Genomic DNA, 19,474 nt, shown 5'->3' with positions numbered 1-19,474 from the left:
TGAAATGGGCCAGCCCATCATAGGACACATCAAAGCAGAGGAAAGACTCACTTTAAGTTGGAATTGAACCTATCCTGACTGCAAATAAATGAGGGGAGTGACCCAAAAAACTGAACTATAAGTGATTATTCACCAGTCCATTTTTTATACTGGTTACTCCCATCAGGTGAGGATTAACTAGAGCAGCCCCATCACCAAACATTAGTCTTAAGTGCATATGAAATGCATGGGGGCAGCATTATTACCCTCTTCATACATTTAGAAAAAAAACGAACTACAGTATAAAATATTCATTACCCCCATCCTTTGTAAACGACATGTTTCCCTGTAAAACAGAATCGACTACAAGATCTTGCTTTTCTTATATATAATGCATAGCATATTGACTTCTGGTCATGCCGCAGTGTTAACCGGTGCGTAAAAACTACCTTAGCTTTTTCTCTCCATCAATGTAAATACAGTTGTATACTAACAATAACTTTTACAAAGCAAAAGTTAAGTTGAGACACATTGGGCATGTAAAAGGAAGTGGGTTCTTATAAGGGGTGCTTCAGCTAGTTAATGATCTCCCCCAAATCAGGAAGTGAGGTGAGAATAAGGACAAAAATGTGCTGGGCCTCAGCGTCGCAGTGGCTCTCGGTTCCTGGCAACACAGTTGTCGGCTGTGCCAGTTTTGGGCCACTTATGTCCTGGGGATTCTTTGAGCCCAGAAGAATGTCGAGGGGGAGATTTGGAAACCTTCCCCTGTTTGAGATGAATGGCTGATTAAAAAAAAAAAAGCAAACCTTCCTATCCTCTCCAACCTTCCTCCTTTAAACCCAAAGAAACAGAACAAGTAAGTATGGATATTCTGTTCTCCTACCTATTGTTTCTAAATGTTATTATCTCAACATCCTCACAAAGCATAGGTTTAATCCAGAAGGGTCTCCTTGAAGTACCCACATTACATTATATATATACAGTAAATATTAATTGAACCAACCAGTATCTGCACAAATAAAGTGGGTGTTGGATTCTATCATAGCATTGTAGAGGATTACCTCCGTTGTGCTCAAGTTCAAGTTTATGAGCAGCCAGAAGTAAATAATTGTAACTCAATTTCCGCAGCAAGATATCCTCTTTGACCTCACCTTACAAGGCTCGTATTGTACAAAAATAAAATACTGAGTGTCCAGTATTTTAATGGAAATCACCCTTACAACTATCTCTCTTGTGATAATGTGAGGCTATGGTGATCAGTTCACTGTGCCTAATTTACTTTAAGTCGTCTCTCAAGTGTAAATTCTAGTAATATTTTTTTTTATTGTAGTGAATGACTAAAGACTGAACTGAACAAACACGAGTTTCGTCTCTATTTATATCATCCACCAAGAGCGTCATTACACTTTATAATTGGCTACTATTCAGCCCAAATCTCACTGAACCTGTTTGGGGAATAAGACAGACTGCTCTGTGCCTAGCTTGACATTCTACTGTGGTGAGTTTGTGTCCTTGTAGACACGTCGATTTAATTTAACATAAAGTCACTCGAAAGGTCACGCCATGCGAAAGCACAATTTATCTCTCCAGGTCTTCCAATGGTGGTTTGGTGAATTGTATTGTGGAACACAACTGATAAATTCTTAAACCTGCTAAAAGTTATAGAAAATCATCCCCTGAACATATCATTCCTATTATCTTTTAGTTCAGATCATTCCACTGACTACTATGCTGATGAGTTCCGCAGTCACACTGTATTTAAGTCCTCCAGTCATCACCAGTTCAGTTAATGAGATTACTTGTGTTTTTCGGTTCCCACAATGGCCCAACACTGCGACAATCCTTTAGTTATGCAAGGATTTCATTTCCACACAGAGATGTTTTGATGCGATATCCGAATGTGTTGCATTTTAAAGGGAATGAGATACTACGAGGCTTTGGGGAGGCCCAGTGGGCGAGTGGTGAATGCGTCGGCTTGACAATTCCGTTCTCCTCGGGCTCACATAGGTTTTCCCAGGGTACTCTGTTTCTTCACACTTCCCCAAAACATGTATGGTAGGCTGAACTAAACTCTAAATTGCCCCCAGATATGAGTGCGAGCGTGAATTATTGTCTGGCGAAAAATTCTGGGTGGATCCTAATACAATTTTGAAGAAACTAGTAGTGCCCTACTAAACTAAATTACTTGCAGCATGTATTTATGTTAATTAGCAAATATTTATTAGAGGAAACACAACCTACTCGCATGTAATTATCCAGTGTAAATTGAAATGTCGCTTTTTGATACAGTTTTCATATTTGTTTGGAATACATCAAAGTATTATGGTGCCTAAAACTCTTCAAATGAGAGATTTTCTGCATTTTTAAAATGTTATTTCTTCCTTTACTTTTGTTACATCACACAGCTTGTTAAGACAATAATTGTGAATGGAAGAAAATGTTAGACAGTAAACGAATAGCCTTAAAAATTAACTAAGTTGTCTTTGTACAAGTTTGGGATGCTCAGAGTGCAAGGCTTTGACTTCCTGTGTGACTAAAGAGTAACATCTTGCAGATGGCATATAGCTTACCCATTAAACAGCAAAACGCACATCACATCACTGAGATAAAGATCATGAAAATTTCTTGCAGGTTTTCATTTCATCTTAAATTCATTTGCACAACAAACATAACCAGGACATTTCCACCCACTCTTCAGAGAAGATAGATTATGTTATGATTCACTTTCCTTCCATGCAGTCAGTGTAGGTTCTTTTTACACCAATAATACTATAAATGTAAATTTTTAATTACCCTTAGCCAAGACTGGAAAACAATATGGAAATTTGTATGAATTTACATCAGATTTAATATTTGAAAATCAATTTCAACTAAATAAAATTCATTAATTGATTTAAAAAAGGAGCCGAGTTGAATCTGTGTACTTTGGACAAACTCACCATGTAACATTTGACAAAAGAAAATACTCATGTTCCAACAAGTTTATGTAACAGGTGAATTTGAAACATATTGTCCAAATCAAATAGTATCTTTTGGCAAAAATCCATAACCAGTGGAAAATATTCACACACTGTGTTCACGACATTGATTGGTGAACTATATATGCTAAAGTCTAAGCCGAATGGTTACATAGGCTACAGCATAATTCACAATCTGCTATTCCTTGGGTATGCTAAATCTGATTGAGTGGGCATAACAATTATTCACACCTCTTACATTTATTGCCCAACTGTCATACTGTGCACTGTCAGTATAACGTGGACACTGTAAACGTCTCATGAGACGTTGCCCTTTGCTACGGAAGCGTCTACTGTGCCAGGCACACTTCAAATGTCAAATTGTGTCGAACGATACTGGATGGATTGGCATTAATGCTTGCTAGTATGTTTCAAGTAATTAGGAGAAGTAAGTTTAAAAATGGAGGGCACAATTTTGACTGGAATATAGAGCACAAGTACCCACACAGGCATAGAAAAACCTCCTATCATTTTAGCCCACTGTCATTCCCATAAATAACGATAAAAATGTAATTTATTTAGAAGTTAATCTCATTTTCACGAGCCGCAAATTCGAAAAAAAATACTCGATGAAGCAATTAATTCTCGCTTTTGTTATAATATCTTTTTTTTGGAAGTTTGGCATTGAGCTAAGGTCAGCACTCCACTAAGTCACATTTTCTTTGTTTAGTTTATTTATTATTGTAAGGCTGTGCACAGTCTGCAAATTGCAGGAAAAAAGTAAATAAATAAAATAAAACCGTGGTTGTATTTTGGCAATCTCCAAGACATATCTGACTGGGTACATTGTCAGGCAGTGCAATCGGGTTAATGATGCCAGTGTTATAAGAGCGGCTTAACTCATGCATCTCTTCACTGCTATCTAGTGGACACAAAAAGCCAACAGACCTTGTGCTTAAGTGATAAAGGTTGTAAGGGTCCATGACTGACATGAAGTTGATAGCGCTCAAAGTCATAACTGACTTTACTAGACCCAAGTTTTTTAGAATACCGCTGCCAAAAATCAAAACTCACAACCACAGTAGGGCTTTTTTTGTGCTCGGCCAATATTCAACATCTTACACAACAACTACACACAAACAAAAACAGTATTGCTTGAATAATAAATATACAATCATCTTATTATACCGTATTTGCCCGCAATAATTCTTTATATTGGGAAAACAAAATATAATGTATTAGTTATTAATATCTTTGTGCAATAATAAATTTGACCTTATCTGTTGTTGAACGTGCATTTCTATAACACATAAGGGAATGGAAATAACAATATATTTTGGTTAAAACAAATGAGAATACTCAATGAAAAGTTCATCTTTAGAGCAAATTTGACAGTTGAGTCCAATATCTAACTTTAATTAACGTTTAAATCAATCATTTTGTTCTACTGCCTAGTATTCCACTTTAAAACTTGTCAGCTCCATTATGCTGCTTTGCAAATTTATTGGAGCACTCCTCGTTAAAATCTTAGCGAATTAAAAATGATAATGCATATGCAATTAATCATTTGAAAATTGCTACTCCTCAGCATATTTGAAAAAGAAATACATTTCTAAGTGTGAAAATAAGAAGCCAATGATAATAATTAAAATTAATCGGCAGCACACTGCCACACTCGGGACTAGTCACTGGCCAACAACAGGGCAAAAGTAACAATTTAATAACTAATGTCATTTTTGTGGAATAGCTTTTATATGGTGATGTATTACCCACCCCATAACCCTGAATAATTAAGTTCATCAGGGCAGCTGGCACAAAACAGGCCCCCCTTATTTGGTGGCGTAACAAATTTCATAAGCACTGCAGTCTCTACTTTACAAGGCATAAGCAACAAAACATATGCACTACAACGTACAATGTAGAAAGATTCGATTATAAAACTTCCTCAGAAAGATATTTTTGCATAATTCAAAATGTCATCTGCATTAATTAGTCCACGAGGCCTCAACGGACATTGTAGTGTTATTTCAGCCCAACCGGGGGCAGTGTTGTCTCATACGCTGCATGAAAAGAATACGATTCCCATTGCAGTGGTTCACAACCATGTTGCTCTACACCGTGGCTAAAAAAAGGGACTCCTGCTCATGCAGTGTATTCATTTTGGATTAGACTAGAGATACTCCTCTTCTTTTACGTACAGAATTTCATGGGCTGAGCTGGGCACCTACAGCAACAAATAAAAACAGATCATGAGAACGCCATAGTATGGGGAACAACATTCCATTAGACCTGCAACTGTGATATAAAGTTTGAACTGTTCATTTGATTTCCATACCTAACGCTACACGTAGAGGTCGGAAACCACTGCTGATTGAACCCTCAATATCAGAAAAGCGAGGCGGACGATCAAACCAATCGATGACCGTGCTGCCCAACATTTACTATGTATTAAAATAACCTCATTATACCGTTTTAGAACTCTGATCCAATTTTGCATTCTTATTGGAAACCTTGGTATGTATTGTGAATGTCCAATTCCTTCCTAAACTGAGTTTGTCCACTTCCGACTGTTTTACGACAAAAAATTGTACGATATATTTTTTTAAACAGCTTGTATTATTCACTTCATTCAGAAATTTCGCGTATCACGTCTCCACATATCCTTATCCTAGAGCTGCAGGAGAATATTGCAAACAAAATCCAAATTTCTTGGCAGTTCTGCACATATTTTACACAAGAGCCCAGTAGTGTATGTTGAGTGTACCTGGTTGACTCCTCCAACCACTAGAAGGCGATCTCTGATGACGATGGAGGAAGCTGAGCATCGGGGAAATGTCATGGAAGCCAGTTGCTCCCACTTTTTCTTCACAGGATGAAAAGCCTCCACCGTGTCCAGAGCTGAAGGCTCATGACCTAACCAGATCACAAGATATATTAGGAAAATGTATAAAAACCTATGAAAAATTTGTAATTTCTGCATAAATTCGTCATAAAATATGGTCTAATCATCATCAAAGGACAGGAAAAATACAGCAAAAAATATTCTTGAGTATTAGTCGCAGGCCTAGCCAAACTAAAGTGCAACCAGTAGTCTGGAAAATACGGTACATTCAAATCAGCCTGACTTCCATTACTAGTAAACCATTGTTTGGGCATACCTAGTCCACCAGCCACCACCATACGGCCACGCAACAAAGCTGCAACAAAGTCAGCTCTCTTTGTCTTCAAGTTCACGGTCTCATCCGACTTCAGCCAAATACCTATTTGATGACAAAGTACAAGATAAAAAAATGGTTGAACTTTCCCTCTCATGCTGATGTGACAAATAACATAAAGCCCAATTTAAGTGGGAATAAAAACATTGACCTTTAATGCTAAATAATAATTTATATTGATTAATCTACACCATTTCAATGCCAATGCAATACAAGCTCACATTCACCCATTTACACAGTTGTTGCAGTCATAGCAGGCTTGCCTTGCCCACTGAGAGTAATTTGGGGTCCTTTGTCTTGCCCAAGGAAATTATGCCCGATACACTCATCAATGAAATGATGTTTTTCTACCTTCTCCATGTTTAATTTAATTCTCATTTAATGTATTGTGTGTTTTGTTTTGCCTTTCCAATGTATGTACACCAGATGGAGGGAGTCTCATTATTTGTCATGAAGGCAAAATGTAAAAAAACAAATACTGAATGACAGCAGATTGGATGACCAGATCCACTTGCAATGAAAGATATTGCCAAAGATAGATGATATAGCCATCTGCTTTGTGATCTTATAATTCAGACAGCCCCTCGTTGCCCGATTCCCATCTGCAGCTCATCTCAAATCTCATCTATTCTGAAATAGGAAAAGCAGGTGATAGTTCATTCCCAATGTGTGTAAGTGGACATATTGATATCAGAAATTGTATTTCTCTGTTTGAAGCAGAGGTATTTGCTACTCTGCCTTTAACCTCATCTTTTTAAATAATCATTTTAAAAAACTGTAATGGGTGGTGAAAATGTATTGTGAATGGTAACAAAACCTACAAATGTAAAGCATTGCATTCATATTGAACAGATTCATTCACACATTTGTCAACTATTCTATGTTCAATATTAAAAGCTTATTTTCAGAGATCTGTGCAATATACCGCTCAATATCATTCAAGCTTGTTGGCAGCTGCTGTAGAACCAATATTTACTGCAATTGGTAATGTCAATCAAAACAAATTGAACAGGTGCCAGAGTAGACACAAGTAATATCATCTTCAACTTTTTTTTATTTTTATTTTACTAGGCAACATTGAGCCTGCAATCCACTTTTACCATCAAGTATGACTCAGTTGCCCTTGGCTAATTTAAAGGTATTGCATGGAAAATCATTAAATTTGACAGCATTCCATGTAATATAATATTGATGTAATATTGGAATGCAGTGTTTTTCATTATCACCCTGTTAGTTAACTCCAATTTGGGTTTGCCCATCGGCAATGACTTTGTTTAATCAAAGCTGAAAGTGGACACATAGATGACTATTTCTGTCAATACTCTATACTCTGGAATGTTATCTGAATCCACACACGTACAAGGTTGGAGCTATCACAATATGTTTTCACTTTCCACTCTTATGAGATATAGTTCTTCGTCAAGTAATTGTTTATAAGAGCATATTGATCTTCTTTACCCATCCTGACGCTTCTCATAAAGTACATCAATGAGTGTCCTAACAAATATCAACATTTTCTAGTAGCAGATAACCATTACCTTGCTTGCAGTCAAAAATGTTGACGTTCTTGGTAAACTTGGAGCTTTGATGTCCGCCTCCCTGGCGCAGACCTCCCAGCAAACACAGCCTTCCCCCTGCACTGTCCCATAACACACCCGCATAGGAGCGTTTACATGACAACATTGGAAGTGTTGTCCACGAGCGGGTCTCAGTGTCATACATCTCAAATGCTTTTACAGGGCGCTTGCACTGGCGGCCACCTAAAAGACAATAGATCATTGATGAACTTGTTCATTCATTGCCGTATAATAACTGGCAGAATTATTATGCAAATGTGAGGAGTCAAATAATTAGTAAAACCTGGGACAGTCCCATTTTTCATGGTGTACACATTGCTTGGAGTAGAACTCTTATCATTAGTACTAGGAAGTACCTGCTACATAAAGTTTGTTATCCAATAAATGTGTATTGGCATCATAGCGTGGAGTAGGCATGGGAGGAAGTAGAGCCCACACATCCTTCCGAAAGTCATACTGTTGAAGAATATTACGAGGGAGCAAGTCAGCACCCATTCCACCCACAGCAAGAGCACGTCCATCTACAGAAAAACATAGATGCACACCGCAAAGGTTATTTGCATGCTAGTAAGTTAGATTAGCGGCTATATTTAAAGTACTTTCTCTTACTAAATAAGAGCACTGTCATTCATATAGTGAAAATTGTAACTTCCTCATTTCATTTCTACCACTCCAGGGTGCAATCAATCAAGCTATGCCTCCCAGTTATAAACACGTGCCTAAATTAGATGTTCACTCTATGTTTCTGTTATTTTGTCAGTATGTAACAATGCATTGCAATTTGGACATCCACATCTAATGTTGTTAAGGGGGAAAACAATATTTTCTCCTTGTTGTGTTCAATTAATTTCATTTCAAGTTCAAAACAACAAAATATGTACCAGAATTCAGACCATAAACAAGACCGTTTAAGTCTGGCAGCTAATTACCCATTGCTCTCCATGTATGTGTATGTGTACCTAATTGCTTAACGTCTCTGCGTGACCACCCGGGGGAAACTCAGTGTGGATTATGAAACCCTTAAGCCTTCTGCTTTTGAAATGGATAATTGATAGTTTGTTCTTTGATGTAATGCTCTGCTGATGCTTCTCTTCAAATTTGTGAAAGCATTTTTCAATTCACTGGACTTTGTTTTCTGCACAAGACAACCTGACAAGACTGTGATATACCAACTAGTGTGATTTCCACATTGTATTCCTTTTGAAAACACAAACCTCATTATCTAGGGATTCATTATCTGATTTCTCGAATATAATTCTTCGATAAATGGCATAATTTTGTCAATTGAGTGAGTGACTGTACTTTAAATTACCCTGTTTGTTTTCATTTAGCGCTATCGATAATCTTGTCAGATCATTTGTCTTTGAATTAAGTGAAGTTTACACTGAAGATAAAGCACTAAAAATGGATTGAAAATATGTTGAGAAAAATGTTAGTCGACACAATTAAAATTATTATCTGCGAGTATATAGATTCAAAGCACACATTTACAACTTTGATCCTCAACAAATAATCTATACATTTTCATTTCAAATGCCGTCATTTTTAAGGGAACTAAAAAGACTTTGCAAAACTTTCTGATTTTCAATCCGTACCTTTTACAGTGATGGACACACCCATCAGAGCTTCCCGCAAGGCACTTTTCTTCCTCCACCTCCCTTCCTCTGTGTTATATACTTCCACCACCTTTAATGGTCTCTGGTCTTCACCTACTCCTCCCACAACTAGGATCTGCTTTCCAATGGCTGCTACAGCAGCTCCCGCACGTGGAGTAGGCATAGAGGGCAGGCCTATCCATCGGTCCCCCTTGAAACAATAACGGGCAGTCACATAACTGTCTATAAACAGACCCTACCATTTAAACTGTACTTATTATTTGAATGCTATTAGAAAACTATGCCCTGTTTTGTTATGTACCTCTGGGGAATAGAGTTCCACGGTAGAGCAAGGCTTCCCTGCAGCATCACAGCCTCCCAGCATGTACATCTGCCCTCCCACATCTGATAAAGCATGGTAGACACGACCAGTGGGTAGTCGTGCTAGACTTTGCCAGTGAAACTCTTGGGCTGAAGGCACAGCCATGGCCTTAACAGTCTACAAAGGAGTCAGTGGGAAAAAAAAAGAGACTGACTTATAGAGATTTAGAGCATGGATTGATAAAAGAAGGAACAGAGCTCAGAGACTGAGAAGGCCCCAGTGGAGGAGCTTTAGAGTAGTAGTGACAGTAAGTGGTGGGTTTATTATATTAAGACAGGACAAATCCCAGCTCCCACTCCTAGGTTGAATCCACTATTTTAACAGGGGGCAGAAAGTAAAGAAAGGGAATAATACTTGCACGCATTATTGAAGCAGTAAATCAAAGCAGTAAATATTAAAGTTAAGTACATTTAATTTTGACACTCTCTATTGATTGTAAATAGTAATATCCTATTACTTTAATCAAAGACGGCTCATTTTCAAATATATATGTACAAATAAGTGAGAAATAGCATGAAGGGGTCTTGAGAGTGGGATATGGGTCAGCAGCTACACTTTGCTCAAAACTGCTAAACTGTAATTAGTCTCAACGGGCAGTCTTCAATGAAAAGTTATAATATTGCATAATTCCTTCTTCTAGAACAATGAGAATTTGCATGGGAATTATCTGCTGATCTCCCCTGCAGTTGCTAATGTCCATAATTACATTTACATATCGGATATCGAAATGGGGAAAAGCTCCAGCACACCTGTTTCTGTGTATGTGTGTCTCATGATGGGAATTAGCAAGATGAATCCAGTTTTTAGACCCATTTTATGTTGATCCATTAATTGAATATTTAAGTCAATACTAAAGAGATACACTCCGTTTTTGATACATCTTAAGTATTATGCGTAGGTCACCATTTTTATGCCAAGATTTCAACCCAAACTTTAAATATATTTGTTTTTACACAAAATAAAGAATACATTTACCTTATGTGTATGATCCAACTACCAAAAATGAGAAGATACTAAATTTGAAGAAGAGTCAGATGAGCCTGAACATTATTATATGTGAAAATATAGAAAGGGATTTGGCAGAACATTTTAAATCTATTTCTTGCCCTAGGAGAGGCAATTAACCCGGTAAGAGAGAAGGTGATTTTGGAACATGAAATTTATTATGACTGAAAATGCTTTTCCATGCAATGTTTTTTTAAGTGCAACCACAGTTCAAAAAGCTTAAATCTAATAAATAAACAACTGATTTATCTACACCTCCAATTTTTTTTAACAAAATAAGTGGCAGGCTTTGCACTACCTTTCTAAAATCTGATTAAATTTGCATTGCAATACAAATATATAAAAGTATGCTCCAATCACAGTTTATAATTTCTGTGAGTACCAAAGATGCAGACACTTCAAATGTTTGACTAAATTTGGCAATGTGTCCTGTTGTTAGTTCTGGAAAATTTCACTGTGTTGAAAAAAGGGAAAAGGGGGAAAAAAGAAAGATAAAAATAGAAAAGAACAAGCAGTCTTGTTGGTTTGCACTGAATCGTTGCCTTGATGGACTGAATACCGATTAGAATGGTGACTCTTGACTGAGTGGGGTTTCTGATAAGACCTTTAGTGATTTCTTTCTTTTCTTTCCTTTTATTCTTTTCTTTTTCTTTTTTTTTTCCAGTGACTGTCTTGGGAACAATATCTGTCATCATCAATCATCTACATGGTAAAGAGATTGACATTGGAATACAGTTTACATTCTAAATGAGACACTTGACAGAAAGATTCACCTTAAGAGTTCCAACTTTTTCCTCCAAGGTGAGCTAATAAAATCACCACTCTAAGATTTTGCATTGCAAACTGATAGTTTGATGTAATCCAAAGGTTAATGAAAATAATATAGTAGTTAAATACTACAGCCATTATAGGTCTTGCATTCAGTCATCATATCCTGCCACAACAGTGTTTCTTAAGTAGCTTTACTATGACTAAAAAAATAACTAAGAGTCATTAAGGCTTCTCGTGGGCATTTAAATCAATATAAAACATTCTCCATGTGAATTATAATTAAAGAAAAACCTAACTAAATAAAACTCATATCAATTCTGTTGTGAGTGCTAGATACCGCATTGCAAACATCAACGCACGTTAACCAAGCGGCTGTCAGGCACCACAGTCAATGAAGTTTGTACATCAACTTTAAGCATTGTATTTGTCTTTGAATCTCTTTGAGTAGCGACGTGCCAAGCTATTTATTCAACGACATAATCACCCGAAAGCAAACAGCCCACGAGTAAGTATCATTATGCGAATGTGTGTGTGAGGGATGGAGAGAGCCTACTCACTGGCCGCTTGTGTCGGCTATCGTTTGGCGTGTGTAGCTAGCCTTTCTGCTCCTCTTTTCTTTCGATGGCGATCGATGGAGATGAGAGTGGGTGCAAAGGGGGAGCTGCTGCTTGGAGAAGACGCAAAAATGAAAAGCCACGAGACGCTGTAGCTCCCCCAGTTGTACCATGGAGTGCTTGGCGGAAAATCTTGTTGTGACAGAGTCAGAGCTCCGCCTGAAATATCGCTACTATGTGGGTCACAGATGAACTATTTATCTTGGCTTTACAAGGCACACATTTAAAGTCATATCGTATACGGATCTGCAGCTAATGTTTATAGTCAAGGACTGCTCAGTAATCGGCATGCAATGTCTTGAAATGTTTTTGCTTACAAGGGCATTGTGGTATAGTTATCAAACGTGCATCTGATCTCATTTTCTGAACCGCTTTATCCTCACTAGGATCGCGGGGGGTGATGGAGCCTATCCCTGCTAACATCGGGCCAGAGGCGGGGGACATCTTGAATTGGTGGCTCGGCAAATGCAGGGCACAAGGAGACAAACAACAATTGACGCTCAAACTCATGCCAAAGGGGCAATTTACAGTGTCCAATTAGCTTATGCTTATTTTTAGCATGTGGGAGGAAACCGGAGTACCCGGAGCAAACCCACGCAGGCCCGGGGAGAATATCATTTTACAATCCTGAATGAAATATGCAAGTTGAATGGCCTGCAGTTTTAATTATACTGCTCCATGTAGGATGTCACATTCACAGTTCAAATATATTGACAAATCATGAACAATTTACTAAACAAACCTCTCTTGTATATTCTATTCCAACATTTTTCTTTCTTTTTTAGGTGTAAGAATGACATACAGCATGCAAGAAGTAAGTGTATATGGCCACACCTTCCCAAATACCGTAACTCTTAACAATTGGGCTAATGTCCTTGAATAAAACAATTTATTGCAAAAAAATGACATTTTCTTTGTCAGCCCTTCCACAATACTTTGGTCCAGGCTTCTAAAGGGGCTAATTCTGGTGTATTTGGTTCTGTTGCAGGTACTCCATTCATTTACAACCCCCAACATATGGGTTTCTTGCTCAACGATACAGCACTGCTGGTCAGAAGTGTCCCATCAATGGAAGCACTAAGGTCAGTTCAAGTTCTGCCAAGGGTCCGCTGAATTTCTAGTGTTGCGTGCACAGTTACAGACATCACCTGCTGTACATGACAATACTAAGTTCCAATTATGAAAGCAATACTTCCCACATTCACAAAGCTTCGGTGACATGATAAATGAGTTCTGTAGATAGGGAAAACACCTGAACAAAATATCATCCACTTTGCAACAAGCTACGAAGACATTAAGCATTTGATGGGTTTGTTTTACCTCAATTAGTGATCATGCATGCGTATCGAAAGGAGAAGCCTGCATTCAATTCCTGACACTTTCATTTACAGACTGTCTCCATACAGTTTAACACATAACACCACAGCACATATATGCTTTTTGTCATACCCAAAGTCCCAACATGAGTACGAAACAACTAGATTATTATTTACTATTATCCCTGTACATCCTTTTCCGAGCTGTTAGAGTTGCACACAACAGTCCGCCTTACTTTGTAATTGAAACCCAGCCAGTGTTATTATGCCCTAGAAATCCTTGCTCTAAAAAAATGTGAGTGCTTATTTGCTGTCAACACTGCTTTTTCCCCCCTCTGGGGACCTAGCCTGATTATGGCACCATCATTCTCCCTCTTATACTGCTCAACACAAACACAGTGTTCTCTTGATACACATAACCATTTTGCTCTTCCTTGAATATGTTTTTAAGACCAGTTAGAGAGATGTTATATTAGAGCCTCAAATTTCCTGCAACTCAATTGACGGTGTTTGAATCTGTATTACCTAGTAAAGTAAACCTGCCACGCAGTATTTTTGGGATGTAGGAGGAAAGCAGAGTACCCATAGAAAAGCCAGGTAGGCTTGGGAGAACATGCAAACTCCACATAGGAAGGTCGCAAACCAACAGGGATTAAACCCTAGATCTCAAAACTGTGAGTCGAACGCGATTACCGAGGCGCCTCTGATCACTGCTCTACAAGTTAAAGAGATCTTAATTCTTTTAGTGAAATCGACTTTGGCTTACTCTCTCCAAAGTACAGATTTTTTTTTTGTATTCTGTAGAGTATGATGTACTGAAATAATTTTACTGAACAAAGTGAGCCCCAGGCATTGCCTCTCTTCTCACCCTCTATGCAATCCACATGCTTTTTTCTGCTTTGATCACATGGGCTGAGGAAATACACGAGAGCTCAACTTCAATCATCCAGTAGAGGTTCCCCTGTGAAGTAATCTGTTGTAGTGTTCTGTCTTGATGTTATAGGACTGTTGTATGATAATTTGTTATGGAGTTGGAGGGAGGTGGGTGAAGGAAGCTTGCGAGTCAAAGGAGCCCTTTGAAGTTTGAAAAAATTATAAGGATGTCCAAAATTAGAATATGCATAACATATTCTGCAATATGGTGTAGTTTCAGGAAGGAAACAATGTATTCCATCTTTGACCTTCAAAACTGTATTTTTCAATCCTTAAAAAATCAGTTGGAGAGTTAAAGGCCAAAATATTCTCAGAGTTTAAAAAACTGCACCGCTGTTGAAATGATCAAAAATTTGTATGTTCTCAAAAGGTAAATGAGGTCCTGTAATTCTGAATATTTGAAAGAAAAAACAGCCCAAAACTTCTTGCCTTAATTATTTTAACTCTGAAAACAAATGCTATAATTTTTAAATTAAGAGGCAACGTAATTTTTCATATATAAACCACACTGGAATATAATGTACCTGTCTCCAAACTGCACTATTGGGTACTCACGCGAAAAGACATAGTTTATTAGCCTGTAAAATCCACAAATGAGACACTGGACTATAAACGACAGGGTCTAAAGCAGGTGCAGCTATTCTCGGAATTTAATTAAAATTCACGATTCATTCCTTGACTCCAATGTTTACTTTTAAATAAAACAGGCACAGTCAGTCAAAGTTTTCTGTGTTAGAAACTCATGAATATGTTCCCGATATCATTTGCTATGTAAAAACAATTATTACTTATAATCCAGTTTCAAACCCAAGCATCCACTGTCTGACACCACCACGCATACACCCCTTTCCTTGCTTCCTATACACACATGGTCTTATCGCAAATTCACTGGGGTGTTCATTTGTAATACCTCCCTCAACCACCCTGGTGGGTGTTATGGTAATCCCAGAAAGCTGAGAGAACCCCATCATGGGATTTCACGCTATCTTCCCACATCTCATTTCCACACTACCTTCCTTGTTCACTCACCTCTACTTATACCGTACATTCCTGACCTTCCTATATAAAACTTCATCTGACATTTCTTCTTAGAAGTCATCTTATGAACTTCAGTTTGTTTGGTATGAACTAATTACAAAAACAAGTAAAAAGACGGAGAGGTGAACAGAGTGCATTTTAATCACTAAATCCGATTGTGTAGCTGTAGAGTAGACGTACGTTTGCAGTACACACAGACAATAGGGTTGTAAAGGTTATTCCACAGAAGACAATAGGGAGGTAACACTTTGATAAATTATGTTAAGTTACTATTAACTAGAATCTTTTTAAGAAGGCTCACACTTTTCCCGACCTCATTTCCTTTGCCTAACCACAAACACATGCCCGAACATGAGCACACTTACCAGTGCTCACCTCTATACATAGAGATATGGGCTCTTGAAGTGTGTCCTCTTGATGAAGAGGTGCAGCTGCTACCATTGTGCCTGTTGGCCCCCTACTTGACCAATTTGATGGCACTAATTTCCTCAGACCAGGCTTCCACGTGCCAGCCTCTGATTGCACACAGGGAGTAAATTTACAGATGTATTCATATGTAAAATAGGATTGTTTGGGTTGACACAATGGAGATAAGTGACTTGTGACAGCAGTGTGATATTTTGTTATTGTCACGGCAAAATATCATAATTAAAAAAGTTAAAATTTCCATAAAATACAAAGTAATGGTGTCAACTTCCGGGCTGTGGTCAGAAGTCAGAGAATTTAATTGTTACGCGGTCGCCTCGATCATCAAAATAGTGAGTGTTCTCCTGGAGAAGTAATACCTGAATATATTACCTGAATATAGCAATATTCTTTGTCATCTGCGGTTGCAGAAGGAATATCTGAAGATTGAAGATTGATTAAACGTTTATGCATATAAGAATGTTGAGTTTCAGCTCACTGTAACACAACGCATACCAACACATTTTATGCATACACTTACATAGCAGAGGAACAAGTGTACCTTCCTTTGGAAAAGTTTCCACTTTGGTTTGTGAAATAGTGAGCCAATCAGAAGTTTTCATTATTTCAAGATGGATGTGGAAACATATGTAAATACAAAATCGTCTCCACTTCATACTTGATTCATGCTAATAAGATGAACTGATAATGGAATGGATGGAGCAAGTTGGCAATCCACTGAGATTTGCACATATGTAAATGAAAATTATTCATAGCAGTGTTAAAATTGCACTCTTGGCACCAAGATAATCATCAGTTAAATGTAATACTTGCCATGAATGTGGAAAGCGAAACAATATTAGTTTAACACCACTGATTATCATGTTTTCCTTGTTGCATTGGCAGATTATTTTCTTGTTCTAATCAAAAGTATTTATTTATTTTACTTTCTCTTTTAATTTCACTTAGAATGAGCTTGTGATGACAATGTTTCAGCATCTTTGCTGCAAATGAGGTTTCTACTTCCTTTTGAAGGTAGCATTGGAACGATTCAGAGCATCTTCATTACTTTTGTCGGCTCTCTTGTTGCCATAGCAACCTTCCTGAGCTGATAGATGAGAAAAGCAGGAGAGCCAACCTCCTACATTGTTTGGAAAACATGTACACATTAAAACAAAAGCACAAACGAAGCACATCCATGCGTAATTGTGAGGCGTACACATTGTACGTACATTCTTGAGAAGAAATAAGGCATCATAGGCCAGGCTCTTGTGCTAGATTGCTGTATATAAATAGGCCATTATAGAAAAAGTGGAACACAAGGAGTCACCTATGAAAACAGTTTTCTCTTGAGTCCCACTTTTTACTTGTCACTTGCTGTGGGGAGGTCAAGTATGTGTGTGTCTTTCAGAGGAAATAGAATAGCTGGAGGAATATCATACACATTTATAAGAGAAATACACATTTACTCCTTATTGCCAGTAACTGAATATGAGATATTCATTGCAAATCAACTAAAATGTCTTGGTATATCTGTTTCTTTATAGACCGTTTTTATAGTGAAGGTTTTAGACCAGGGGTGGCCAAGTCCGGTTCTCAAGAGCCGCTATCCAGTCTGTTTTCCATGTCCCCCTCCACCAATACACCCGGAATCAAATAATCGGAATCGGTTTGAAGCTTCAGGACGGCTTGCTGATGAGTTGATTATTTGATTCAGGTGTGATAGAGGAGTGAGATATGGAAAACAGACTGGATAGGGGCCCTTGACGACCGCACCTTTTCTAGACCAAGGGAATTTATTGTTTACACTTTGCTGCCGCGAGCATTTTTCCACTGAGTACCATCCCGTGGCGCGTTGCTAATTTGCATAGGGACATAAACTTTTGCTCTGTCCTTAGTCAGGGTGTTTAAAGAGAAGAATGCATTTTTAAATCTTGATTGGATTTTGGCCTGGAAGGCTTAACAATTGGATTTCTAAAAGGACTCTTTTTCGTCTCTGGTTCTCATTTATTATGAATCTTTGTTCCATGTTTTATTTATTATTCATATTGTCATTTGTTTTGTTGTGAGCTGGTTGTATGTATGTCTGTCCTGTAGAATACAGTAATCCTGCTCCAGCATTTCGGCAATGGCTCATGTTGCAGTAAATTATTTTCCATTACATTTTCAATAATCTTCCAGTCGTAAAATTTGCACACGCATACTAAATGGATGCTGAGTTGTTTCTTTGTTAATCTGAATGTCTTTCCCGGAGGTTCCTTTTTTATTTTTATTTTATTTTTTAAAGCTGTTTTATTTTACAACTCGCCTCCTGGTGTTCCACATTACTTTTGGTAATGTTATTACTGGCATTACTGGGCAGCCTCATTGCTCACAATTCACTTTCTTGTTGGGATTTACATTCATGTTTATTGTTTTTGTCATCATGATTTTGTTTTTTATTGTTTGGACTTGTAACTACAGTTGTTGGTTTATACATCCCTACCCGCTTCTCCATGCTTATTGTTTTGCCTTCCCCATTGCATTTTGGGAGTCTTATTGGTTACTTTAAATATTACATCTTCCAACTCATCACACCAAACATAACAGCCTCAGAGAGTGAGGCTGAGGAGTTGTTCATATTACTATCATCTTTACCATGCGAGGTACACAAAACAAAAAGGATGTAATTAGGATGTTCGAGTAGAGGCAAAGGAGTAGACTGAAATTGACACAACAGTATATTGTATTTTTTATTTGTTCTGTACATGAGTTTTATTGCCGTGGGACTGTGACAGGTGCAGTACTATTAATTACCATCAAGAGTCACTACTACATCAGTAAGTAAGAACGCATGAGATGAGCGTTTGACACCTTTGGGAACCATGTGAGTTCCCTCTTCACAGCTGAAGTCGATTAAAAGACATTTGAAAATATTAGTCTTTGAATCATTCGTTTAAATTAACTTTAATGTAAAATTAGTGTTGCTTCTTTTTTCCCCATATCTATCAAACAGCATAGTATTGTAAATGAATATGAATATTATATATCTAAATATACAATATACTGTTGATTAATTTAGACTAAGAAAATAGTAAACCAGTAAAACCAGTCTGTTCCAACTCAGGACCTTGTTCTCAGATCCCGTTTTTTAAGTGTTTGCACACAAATAATATAAAAAACTTGTAAAAATCTGAGATCTTGTGTGATGCAGCCCCCTGCTTGGAATTTACAACATATTTTGAGCAACTCAAAGGCAACAGTTTAGAAAAGAACTCAAATTCAAATTGAACTTTTATTTTAGGGGCTTTTCTGACATAATTTCTACTTCTGTGTTTCTCAGATAAGCTCTAAAGGGGGGAGTGGATTTGTAAAGGCATGCACCAGTAAGACCAATTGATCTGAAAAACCTTGCTGCTTTTTGTGCATGCAGGTTTCATTGTAAATATATCTACAGGCTCATTCAAAGCAAGTTGAAACACTTACTCAAAGGAGCTTGCGTGTTGTGCAACTAGGAAGACTATCTTTGAATAGGTGAATTGAATTTTGCAGCCACAAAGCCGACTCCCCAAGAGTCTTTTGGGGAGAAAAAAAACCCTGCTTTGTTAAGATAAAGCTTTTCTAAAGCTCCAGAGTTTTCATTATTTTCATCTCACCTTTTCTGCTCTACCCTCCCTCGTTTCCTTTTGTAAAGTAATGGATGTAGGA

The 19,474-nt window shown here is 37.6% G+C and overlaps 1 protein-coding gene and 1 long non-coding RNA gene across 2 annotated transcripts; one reads left to right on the top strand and one right to left on the bottom strand.

Moving 5' to 3' along the window:
* Window positions 1–3,647: 3,647 nt before the first annotated feature.
* Window positions 3,648–12,286, bottom strand: klhdc8a (kelch domain containing 8A). The gene is made up of 8 exons (XM_077726754.1): window positions 12,039–12,286; window positions 9,646–9,822; window positions 9,324–9,534; window positions 8,085–8,249; window positions 7,690–7,911; window positions 6,095–6,196; window positions 5,701–5,849; window positions 3,648–5,160 (listed from the first exon to the last, which is right to left on the bottom strand). The coding sequence occupies exons 2-8, from the start codon at window positions 9,808–9,810 to the stop codon at window positions 5,107–5,109; spliced, it is 1,068 nt and encodes a 355-aa protein (XP_077582880.1). The 5' UTR covers window positions 9,811–9,822; window positions 12,039–12,286; the 3' UTR covers window positions 3,648–5,106.
* LOC144203362 (uncharacterized) lies at window positions 11,824–13,101 on the top strand. The gene is made up of 3 exons (XR_013327671.1): window positions 11,824–11,986; window positions 12,881–12,909; window positions 13,084–13,101. It is a non-coding gene; the product is annotated as an uncharacterized LOC144203362 (long non-coding RNA).
* The last annotated feature ends 6,373 nt before the right edge of the window (window positions 13,102–19,474 follow it).

The sequence above is a fragment of the Stigmatopora nigra genome, chromosome 10, assembly GCF_051989575.1.
Source record: "Stigmatopora nigra isolate UIUO_SnigA chromosome 10, RoL_Snig_1.1, whole genome shotgun sequence".
In the NCBI taxonomy this organism is placed as follows: Eukaryota; Metazoa; Chordata; class Actinopteri; order Syngnathiformes; family Syngnathidae; genus Stigmatopora; species Stigmatopora nigra.
This window is presented reverse-complemented; position numbering and strand designations above follow the sequence as displayed.